Source organism: Lepidochelys kempii, chromosome 3 (genome assembly GCF_965140265.1).
Source record: "Lepidochelys kempii isolate rLepKem1 chromosome 3, rLepKem1.hap2, whole genome shotgun sequence".
In the NCBI taxonomy this organism is placed as follows: domain Eukaryota; kingdom Metazoa; phylum Chordata; order Testudines; family Cheloniidae; genus Lepidochelys; species Lepidochelys kempii.
The window spans coordinates 45,781,221-45,793,231 of record NC_133258.1 but is presented as its reverse complement, the minus strand read 5'-3'; the positions used below and the strand labels follow the sequence as shown (position 1 = coordinate 45,793,231).

Below are 12,011 nucleotides of genomic sequence, written 5' to 3'. Positions count from 1 at the left end.
TGCAGAGGTGTACCACCACTACCGCAAGAATTTGGGGGGGACACACGCTGCTGTCGAAAGGCCAAAAGGCAGAACTTTTTATTGATAATATTCTGTCCCCAGAGTAAACCTGAGGACCTCCTGTGTGCAGGATGTATGGTTATGTGAAAATAGGCATCTTGTAGGTCGAGGGCTGAAAACCAGTCCCCCGTTCCAATGCTGATATTATTGTTGCTAATGTGACCATCCCGAACCACTGGTTGAATTTGTTGAGTTTTCTGAGGTAGAAAATAGACCCTCCTCCCCTGCATCCACTATTCTTTTTCTGGGTTAAGAAGTAGTGGGAGTAAAAGCTTTTCCTTGTGTTGTGATGATACCTGTTGTATGGCACCCAGATGGAGGAGGTGGTTTACTTCTTGCCATTGAAGGTGTTCATGAGAGGGGTCCCTGAAGAGGGACAGGTCTCTCAAGCCCTTGACCAAACCCGCAAAATTGTTGTTTTTCAGAGGATTGGTGGGATGCTGATGATTGAGCTGAGGGTAGTTGATGCTTTGGAGGTCTCGGTCTGTGCCTTTGTGTGTCATATTTCCTGTTGTTGGGCATATGGGACAGACCTTGTACATTGTGTGGCATAGTATTTACCCTGTTTTCTTATTGATGCAGGCGTGTATATACACCAAGGGAGCAAAGAGTCACCAGAGAGTCCTTCATGGTGTGAAGGGACTCATCAGTCTTTGCCGCAAACAGCTTCTGGCCATCAAATGGGAGGTCTTCCACTGTGGACAGTATTTCTTTTGGGAAGCCAGACAAGTGAAGCCACGAAGCTTGATACATAACTAGGACAGTGGCCATGGAGCGTGCCGCCGGGTCAGCAGCATCTAAAGATACCCGTTAGGTGATTTAGCTGGGAGTTGGCCCTCTGAAATAATGGCTTTAAATTGATCTTTTTTGTCTTCTGGGATTATGTCAATAAAATCTGAGAGTTTGGAATAGTTTGTGTGGTCATATTTTGCCATTAAAGCAGCATTACTAGCAATCCAAAATCGAAGAGTGGCTGATGAATAGGCCTTGTGTCCAAAGAGGTCTAACTGTTTTCACTCTTTGTCATTCAAAGTGGATCTGGATTTGTGCTGCCTGTTTCATTGGTTGATGCCATCAACCACTAAGGAATTCGATGTAGCGTGAGAAAATAAAAAGTCCATTTCCTTTGAGGGGACAGTACTTTTTATCCACTCTCTTGGAAGTGGGCAGTATCATAGCCGGGGTCTGCCATGTTTTTAGCCGACTTCATGAGTGCGTCATTTATCAGACGTACAATTTTTGATGAAGAGAATGCTTGGAAAATGTCAATAATTTGTGTTGGAACTCTGGGACTTCCTCTAGAGGGATCTCTAGGGAATCAGGGATTCTTTTAAAGAGCTCTTGGAAATGTTTGAAATCGTCCGCAGCTGTGGGTGGCGGTGGCATTATGGCCTCATCTGGGAAGAAGAAGAAGAAAGAAGAAATATTAGTGGCTGGTGTCATGTCCTATTCCAGGGTCACCTCCTGTTCTTCAAAGCTTTCTTCAAGGGGCTCTGATGGTGCAGTCATTGAGGATGGTGGGGGAAATCTAATCCTCTCCCCACAGGGTGCTGGGGTACTGTCTCCTATATAGCCTCTAGGGGTCCCAGTAGGGCCACTGAGTGGGGAATGGCATACGCAGTGCCATCCTTCTCACAGCAGAAGGCAACCTCCTCTTCATCTCTGGCCCCTCCATTTTCCAGCGAGGAGAAAGAGGAGATGGGCTCCCATGGTGCCGAACATGCCAGAGAAACATTGGTACCAAAGAGAGAGGTTTCCAGCGTCAGTGAAACAAGCAGGTCTTTGTGGTACAGAAAATGGTGTGGAGCCAATGATTTTGGTACAAAGGTGGTCGGTGCCAACGATGCTGTTGCAATTGCGGCTGTCAGTGCTGACATCTGAGCACTCTGCGCTATTGGGACAGGAGGCGGTGCCATAGCCTGGGTGCAGCATCCTGCTGCTGCTTATTAAGGCGGCTCGGTCTGTGCCATAGCAGAGGAGATAGATGTCTGTTTGCCCCTCAACACCGAGCTTGCCCACTTTCACGGTATGCGCGCTACTGGAGGCTCCTGGTGTCTTGTAAGTACTCAGCTGCAGTGCAGTTGGTACCAAGGACATGGAGCGGGCCGGAGACCACTTCTTTTTTGGCAGCTCTTTAGGATAGGAAGTCAATGCTCTTTTCCTCACTACCTTTTTGGAGGAGTGAGCCTTCCACTGTGAGAAGGGTGAAGTTGTAGTCCAGAGGGAGTCTGTGGACCAGGATCGGATGCCAGGTGCAGAGACTTCTCCATTAGTAGAAGTTTGAGACGTAGGTCTCTGTCCTTCCTGACGCAAGGTTTCAAACTGGTGTAGCGAGAGCACTTCTGTGGGACATGTGTCTCACCTAGGTGCCAGAGTTTTTTTTTTTGTTTTGTTTTGAATCAGTTTTGTTTTCTTTTTTTAAGAAAATAAACAGGGAGAAAGGGATAAGTAAACCTAATTAGGGTACTTAAGACCACTCTAAAAGACTGTTCTAAACACTAAGTATAGTTATCGGTTTTAACACTACTGGGAGCTCAGTCTCAGGCAGAGGCCAGCTGAGAAGGAACTGAGGGGGATCTGATTGCGCAGCACTAGATAAGTGCTGACAATGGCACAAGATGCGGAGAGCGAATTTGCAACCCAGATGAGCACTGCTGCTGAAATTCTCCGATCAAAGGCGCAGGGATGCACAATCACCTGAAGTGAAACACTCACAGGGACATGCCTCGAAAAATCAAACTTAAGTTAATCACTCTACACAGCAGTCTGTACACAACAGATTCCGGGGCCACCCCAGGAAGAAAGTGATCTACAACAGCAGACAGAAATATAATGGGACAGAAACACAAGGGGAGTAGGAGAGAAGAAACAAGGCCAGAATGAAAAGGCAGCAAGACACTAGTTGCAGGACGGCCCTTAAAGTTTTTCTTTTAGAATTCCTTATTTCATTGGGAAGAAAGATAATATTTATATACCACAACTATGGGTGCAAGGTAAGTCTTGTTTTCATTTCAGGCTGAAGCAGGCCAGGTGCTATTGAAGAGGAGATGGGCAAAGAGAACATTTAACCCCTCCTCTCCCCCAGCAATGGTCTTCACAAGGCTCCAAATTATTATCCGAAAGGCCAAAGTTATGAATGTTAAGCAATGGAACAACAGCAAATTGGAGAGTCTTCATCCTTTATATAAATTATAAAGCACAACAAAATGCTGGCTTTTTAGCCAAATTCTACGTTACAAATAACTCCCCTAACAATGGGAACCTAGAATCGCTCCTGAGGTGAAGGTAGCTTTCTTATTTCACATGTAATGGGAAGGAACTTCAGTTGCAGGAGAATAGTGCACACACAGAAGTGACAGCTTACATTTCCCTCTGGCCATCAGCTCTTTGCACCTCAATCATGTGAGCACACAAGCACGATAGAAACTAAGATGGGTAAATTCTTGTCCCCTCAGTTTGATTGAAGTGGTTGGTGGAGGAACTACTGATTGACAAGGAACAGTGAACAGCTAGGATAGAAAACGGGATAGTTGCCATCATCCTCACTGCTACAATCCCCAGACATTGCCAGTGTTATATTAATGCTAAAACAGTTCACATTAGTCATGGTAGGGCTAGCATCTCCAGAAGCTATTTTTGAGGCCAGAAGAAGTGCTGAGGCCTGGTCTACATTTAAAACTTATACAGGCATAGTTATATTGGTTAGGCATGTGGGGTGTTTTTTGGTTTTTTGGGGTTTTTTTTTTGTTTGTTTAAACAGACATAGCTATGCCAGTATAAATAGGGTGACCATATGTCCCATTTTGACCAGGACAGTCCCATTTTTAAACCTGGTCCTGAGCTTCCAGACTCTTCCCCCCTCCCTCCCCCGCCAAAAAAGTACGCATTTGTCCCGTTTGCTGATCAAGTTGGCAAGAGCAAACGGGACAAATGCCTACTTTTGGGGGGGGGGGGAGGGGAGAAGAGTCTGGATGCCCACTTGTGTCAACATGTTTGGTGGGGGCAAGCGGAGATGCCAGCCTCCTCCTCCCGCCAGGGAGGGATACAGAGCTAGGGCAGGGGGGAGAAAGTTGAGGCAACATTCCAGCACGGGGAGGGGGCCAGCAGGGTGCCAGCAACAGGCAACAGCCTCTTGGGGGAAGGGGCCTCAGGTAAGAGGCTGGGAATGTCCCGTTTTCTCTTTGGGAAGCTGTGGTCACTCTAGTTACAAGTCTTAGGGGTTGTCTACACTTGAAACGCTACCGTGACACAGCTGCAGCTCTGGAGTTAATCCAGTGACAGGAGAACCCCTGTGGCGGTAGCTAGGTTAACGGAAAAATTCTTCTGTCAACTGAGCACTGTCTACACAGGAACTTAGGTCGACCTAACTACCTCATTCAGCAGTGTGGATTTTTTCCACACCCCTGAGCCATGTAGTTGGGCCGATCTAATTTTCTAGTGTAGATCAACCCCTAGTCTACACACACCAGCATAAGAGAGTGCTTTTGCAGGCATAGCTTATGTCTCTCAGGGGAACTGGTGTAAATTATGCCAGCAAAAGCACTTTTATGCTGATATAAGCTGCATCTATGCAGGATACTTTGCTGATGTAGCTATACTAGCATAGATATAGCAGCACAACTTTCCTAACGTAGACATGGTCTCCAAGCAGATAGCCTGTGCCAGCTATTCAAGCTGGAACCCCTGCCCACACCAGGAACAACTTTTTGGTCAGTCAAACTCAAGAATCCTAAAGGCTTGTCTACAGAGAAATTAAACCACCTGAACTAAAGGTGTGAATTTAAAGTGTATTACTTAAAGCACATTAGCGCCGATCTACAACGGGAACCTACATTGGCATAGCTACATCTCTCAGGGGTGTGAAAAATCCACACCCCTGAGAGATGTAACTAAGACCACCCAACCCCTGATATAGACAGCACTATGTCGATGGAAGAATTCTTCCATCGACATAGCTACTGCCTCTCGGGGAGGTGAATTACCTATGCCAACAGGAGAATCCCTCCTGCTGGAACAGGGATTGTTCCCACTGAAGCGCTATAGCGGCGCAGCTGCAGTTCTGTGGCTGTTGCAGTTTAAGTATAGACATACCCTGAGACTCCTGTGTGGATGCTCTCAGTCAGAAGTACAGTGGACTGAGTTTACTTTAGCTTAATTCCTCGTGTAAATGTCCTAAATTTCCAGTCCCATATGCAGGGATAACCCACACGTACAATGATTAAGTTTGCACAAACATCTTTTCTGAAGTACTGAATGTGTTCTTTGTTGGAGTATATTATTATTTCTCCTTCTCAGCTGCTGCTACCTCCATAGGGAACAGAAGATGTCCCTCAGTCCTAGAAATCCTGGTACCATGTACACTGAGTTAGGAGATCAGGCACTTGGGTAGCAAGCACAGGGCTGGGACTTCTGGGAGTAATAAAGAGCAAGGAGCAAAGGCGGCAGGGAACGGATCTTCACCATCCCTGACAAAGCTTTCACTGAGTAGCATTCTTCCCTTCATGCCAACATAAGAGACACTCACTCTGCTGACAGCATGATGAAGTGTTGCCTGCATTTAGCAATTCACTTATATCTTGGAGTTTAAAATATACTGCAAGTTATATTTGTTGGTGCTGGGGATGCCACTGGCTCTTTACACACTTTTTTCGATTTGCAATGCAGTTCTGTAATCTATACATCTGATAGTGGCCTATGTAAAGTTGCCCTCAGCTTATCACTTGAAGGGTGGAGAGAAAGGAAGAAACATTAGCTCTATGATAGAAGAATGGGAGCATTCTGTTCATTCAGTAACTTCTCTTCCACCTCATCCTGTGATAGAACATTCAGAGTATCCCATTTTATATGTGGGAAATAGACAGGTACAAGGGGCAGTGGTGGTAATGGGTATTAGTATTCCATCTCTGAAGGAAGTAGGATGGTCAGAAATGAAGCAATTAGTGCAGTAAGCAGACAGCTAGGACAAGAACAGAACAATGATCTCTTGTGCCCAGAGTTAAGATGTCACCACCACACTTCCCTATGCACGCAGCAGGTCATGTTTTGACAAGCAGAGCTGTTTTTCTTGGTCTGAAAGAAACACACATGATTGTAGTTTTTGCTGAATACATAAATAGCAAAGACTGATTAATAGAGAGTCACTGGGTAGGAGGAACCTTAGGCATGTTGAGATTCTCTCCTGTATAAAGCTGTTCTGAAGAACAGAAGTAGGAACCGCACAGAACACTCTGATATTTAGAATATTGTGAGAATCCTTACACAAGGTTTTTTTTTAGATTGACAAAAGCAACTAAGTTGTAAGCAGTTACATGCAACTGTATTAAACTGAAGAAAGTTAAGCCAGTCATTTTGGGTAATGAACTTGGAAGCAAGAAAATAGCACAATAAAATGGGTGATTAAGACTGGACCTTGGATATACAAGAGAAATTGCTTCCTGCAACCTACTTTAGTCCAAGTCATCACTTCAGAAGTTATTGCACAAGGAAGTATTTTATAAACCACCACCACCCTCCACACACAAACATTCATTCACACTATCCATTCTTGTTAGAATTGAACTCTCATGCCAACTTCCAAGTGAAGTCAGGCTGCTTAAGGTCCAATGGCTCTGCTCCATCGGTTCTTCATTTGCAGGGAAAAAAAACACAGAGTTGAGCCAAAGTACTGTTTCTTTTGGAATTAAAGGGTTGCCATCTCTTGGCAGACCTACACAGCCAAAAATGCTGTACATAAAGCCAGTGGCATTAACACAGAGATGTATACACCATTTTTACAATGCAATTTCTTAACCAACTGAATGCATTCTTTCTGGCTCCCAGATAATTCCTGCTCAATCACACAGCCTTTTCCCTACAAAGCTTTGTGAATATGAATGAAATGATATAGTACAGTGGAAGTCCTGCAGTAATTCTTTTGGGAATGGGGGTCAGAAGTGGCTGCATTTCATTACTGAATGTCCAAAGGAGGGGTCTGGTGAGAATGTAATCACCTGACACCTTCACATGAGGATTCAAAGTTTAGATAGATATGGAGGGAAAGGAAGGGGAGAGGAAAGGTTAGGTGACTCTACCAATGGAAACAAATACAAAATTTCCCTTACAGTTTAATGTCACTTCTCTAGCTCTTCAGTGTTCTTTCTCCTTATATTCAGGTACATTTTTGTCCCCGTCCCCCCCATACATGGCAATTTTCAGGAGTATACACTGAAGCAACACTCCAGACCTAAAAAGGATAGACATGACTGCCTCTGTATTTAACTGGCTCTTGCTCCTTCACTAAACCAGAAGCACATCACTGAGTGTGACCCCTCTGCCCAGGGCTCCTTGTGTGTTGCTTCTGCAGCGTTCCTGATATTTGCTGGCCCAGGCAACAAGAGACCATGCTCCACTCCTAAACACTGATTTGCTGTTCCTAACCCATCAGGGCAGCAAGCTGCTGCAAGGGGGCCCTGCAGGTCCTAAACATCTCCCACAATTACCAAGGGATCACCAGGCTACAAAGCTAACAAGTCACACCAATTTCACTGTCACTGCTTAGAAAAGCAGGAGCAGTAGTTGAAGCAAGCGCAAGACCTGAACAACAAACGGCATGCTTTTTACTTGCAGCAAGGAACAACAAAAGATTAGGCGGAGAGAGACAGAAAAGGATGAGGAATGGAATGGACATCTAGCCAGGGCATAGCCTTTGTACATCAATGGGCTATCTGCCACATCTTTCATTTTGGTCTCTGCCTTCTAGGTGTATATTTATAAACTGTGCTTGAAAACCTTACCAAACAGACACACACACAGCAAAACCGGATATATAGATTAGTATTCCTTCAGCCAACAGTATTTAACCTTTCAGAAAGGAGTGGGTAGAGAGAAGAACAGTACTCTAATGCTATAGTTCTACTGCTGGCTCCCCTTAGCATTGAACCATAGCACACACAGTCTAGCACTCCAGAAAACTCTGTGCATTATCTAGGAGCACATTCTTCATGGTGTTTAGAGGCTTCAGAGCCATACAAAGACCCCCAGTAGCATATTGAGAATCACAGTACAGTGTAGAACCTCAGAGTTACAAACACCAGAGTTACGAATTGACTAGTCAACCACACACTTCATTTGGACCTGGAAGTATGCAATCAGGCAGCAGTAGAGACCAAAAAAAAAAGCAACCAAAAACAAGTACAGTACTGTGTTAAACTACTTTAAAAAAAAAATGTTAAATTTAAAAAAAAATTGACAAAGTAAGGAAACAGTTTGTGCTTATTTCATTTACATTAAAAAGGTTAAAAGCAGCATTTTTCTTCTGCATAGTAAAGTTTCAAAGTTGTATTAAATCAAAGTTCAGTTGTAAACTTTTTAAGAACCGTAACGTTTTGTTCAGCGTTACGAACATTTCAGAGTTCTGAACAACCTCTATTCCTGAAGTATTTGTAACTCTAAGGTTCTCCTCTGTACAATAAATAGGGCAGAACCAAACAAGTCTGTGAATACTCTAGCTTACCATTTCGAGACAAATCAAGTTCCACCAGCTGCATAAAGTTTGCTATTTCTGGAGGGAGCCGCTGAATTTCATTATCACTGAGTCCAAGTTTCCGTAATTTTACAAGCTGGAAAAAGGGCTGAAAAAGAAAATCCCATATTATTATTCACATAATGCATCTGCAACTTGGTTAAGTTCACATATGTCAAGTTTCTTGGAGGGACAGCAGCACTGGTTGATATAAACATCTAAAGTTCCAGGGACTGCCTCACAAATCTTCTTATTCAACTAAGCCCTGGTCTACACTGGGGCAGGGGGAGGTGGGGTGGAAATCGATCTAAGTTATGCAACTTCAGCTATGTGAATAGATCGACTTAGATCGTACTTACATCGACTTACCATGGTGTCTCCACCACGGTGAGTCGACTGCTGCCGATCCCCCGTCAACTCTGCCTGCACCTCTTGCGGTACTGGAGTACAGGAGTTGACGGGAAAGCGCTCGGGAATCGATTTATCATGTGCAGACTAGACGCGATAATCAATCCCTGCTAGATCGATCGCTGCCTATTGACCCGGTGTGTAGTGAAGACATACCCTTAGTATGATAAAAATCAAGTACAGAAACAACTTAAAAAGAAGTCAGATTCTTTTCAGAACCACAGAAAACAATTTCCATCTAGGTATTTGTACTGACCTTGCTATGAAGGGTGAGTAGACCTTGCAGCACTCTTTTGTGAAAAATAAAGTTCAGTGTAGCTTTTAGAACATTTATAAAATTCTAGCCATTATGAATCACAGCAGATTCATAAAGTCTAGACAGTTACGTAATTGTTACTTAGAGGCTGGCTTTTAAGCAATATACTTTGCTGACTACACTTCTAGATAAATACTATTTTGGTATAATTTATTCAGCAACTCTCTCAGAGAACATCTCAGCATTATTCTGATCTCACAAAGTAGAATATAATTATAAAAGCTATTCACATACACAGATATCCACATCCCAGTTATGATGGTTAGAGCACAAAGAGAACTTGCTACTCTAAAAAGTCTAAGTTCCATTCCCATAGTTTTAATACTATAGGGAAATATTGTGCTCACACAAGTCAATAAAACATCATCTATACGACGATCTTGTGATAGCTTGGACTTGGATATCACAATTTTCTACTTTGAAAACTGCTTTTCAGAAGAAGGCATTACAAAAGAAAAACAGTGTTGCCAACTCAAAATTATATTGCAAGTCTCATGATATTTAGGTTTGGAGGGGTTTGTTTTTGTTTAAGCCCCAGCTCCTGGACTCAATCTCAGCTTTCATTTAGAAAATTTTCTAGCCCTAATGGCTGCAGTGAAAATATGGACCAAGTGTTTTCTAAAGGATTTAAAAATAAAAAAATCCACAAATGGCAAATAAAAAGAAGCCCCAATTTTTATTTTTTTAAAATCTCATTGGGGGGGGGGGGTCTGACACATGATTTTTTTTAATAAAACTGACCTTTTATTACTCACTAGGAAGTCAAGAAATATGCAGAACTCCCTTGAAATACAACTGTGCAACAATGAAGGACTAAAACAAAAACGATATTGGATATCACTTGACTCCAAGCAAATGGGAAGGGATATAGTGCACACAATTGCAAATGGAAGGGGAGATGGTTCACAAGACACTATTAATATACAGCGCAGACTAGGAACATTTGAGAACTCCTCATCCACACAGTGTTGTTTATTACACATACAGCATGTACACATGTCTGTAATATATATATTGCAAACACCACATAAAAATATATAAGGACCAAATAGGACCAGTTAAACCTGAACAAGTTACAAGATATTTAGCCAGGTTACTATTCCCAAAGTGAACTAAATTTCTTACATTTAAAGTTCTCGAAGAATTGTATGTCCATTTTATGTACCAGTTGAGGAGGCAACACCAATATGTAGATAAATGATAAACTGTAGAAATGTGAAAAAAGTCTTAAAGTTGTTGTAACCTTTTTATACAGGCCTAAATCATTTTTCAGTTCCAATTTTAGTGGATCCTATTCCAATTTCAGATAATGCCTATTTATAGTTAAGCAAGAGCTACACTGTCAATGCTCACTGAAGCCTTGAGGTAGTCTCTGAGCTACGCTTACTTCTGCCAATTGTTTGTTAGTGGCCAAAACAGCAGTATTTACTAGTTAAAATATCTATATTTATATCTATATGCATGCACACGTTACACTCATCAAGAGAGCATACTGCCTTAAATATTTGCTACATGTAATCTGATAGACCTGGCTCATTACTAAATTACCATAATAGTCGGACTCTATTCACAAAGCACTCTGGTAGGAACCTAAGTGCAACATAATAATTTCTTGATATTTGAATGGGGGCCAGACCAGAGTGTCTACCCAGCATTCAAAATATGCTGCAACAGCATGGTTTTGACTGTAGATCCAACTTCTTTGCATGTGTTTTGGCAACATTTTTTAAATACAGCTTCTTTAGTGAAAGAATTCTCAGTTTAAAAAAGAAAAAAAGGGAACATTACCCATTTTTCTCAGCATTGTGTTTAAGGATTTATATTAGGAGGAACACTTCAAAGCTCAATGCTGTTCATTTTGCTGCAAAGGAAGGGGGGAGGGTCACTTGTGACACTGACTAGCTATAGTCCACAAATTAAGACCTTGTAAATCAATTTTTATCCTTATAATGTTCATGACCAAAAAAAAAAAAAAATTGTACACCACACATTTCATTCCTTAATGAAATCTTTCATGTCAAACATTATAACTGGTCCTCCTGAATCTGGAAACAAGCAAACCAAAAAATAAAGTCAGTCAGTCTCTAATAAGGATTGATGAAACTCCAACTTCTCTTCTGGGCAACGGGCCAAACACACACACGTTGCTGGACTTCTTTGACTGCTCCCTTCTTGCAAGAAGGCAGAGCATTAATGCACTAGAATCCTGCATGAATATTTCAATCCCTTGCCTGAACAACAATAAGGAGCAGATGAAAGCAAGAGACAATAAAAAAAACGAAGATAATGGAGGGCTAAAGAACACTCTTGAAGCTAGGCTGCTTTAAGTGTTCTTTTCAATGATACAACCACACTGAAGCCATGTGAAAGTCAGTTTATAATCTCCCTTTGACTCAGCAGATTGACCAAAACGCTTAACATCACAAGCAACGTCTTCCTTCAGGAAAGCCACCACTAACAGCAGGAGGCTCAGAAAGATAATTAGGGCCTGATTTTCTAGAAATGACAACAGTTACATCCACAATAAGTTGCCATGAAGAGACTATGAATGAGTTGCAAGCTCAGTGTTGTATCTGACGAAAATTGAGGCCTTGGGAGGGGGGCGGTTTGAGGGACGACAAGCAGTTAAAAGTCTATTTTAAAATAGCCCTTTAAGCATTTTATACATAACATAGCTTTGGTGTCAACTTCAGATAATAAAGGCTGGAATTTCAAATCCAAGAAATA

The 12,011-nt window shown here is 42.4% G+C and overlaps 1 protein-coding gene across 1 annotated transcript in view; it reads right to left on the bottom strand.

The window, feature by feature from the left end:
* The window catches only part of LRRC1 (leucine rich repeat containing 1), a 113,776-nt gene that overhangs the window by 85,721 nt on the left and 16,044 nt on the right, over positions 1 to 12,011 (bottom strand). Inside the window, exon 2 of the mRNA XM_073336268.1 lies at positions 8,552 to 8,669. Coding sequence (XP_073192369.1) covers positions 8,552 to 8,669 — 118 coding nt within the window. The remainder of the gene's footprint in view (positions 1 to 8,551; positions 8,670 to 12,011) is intronic.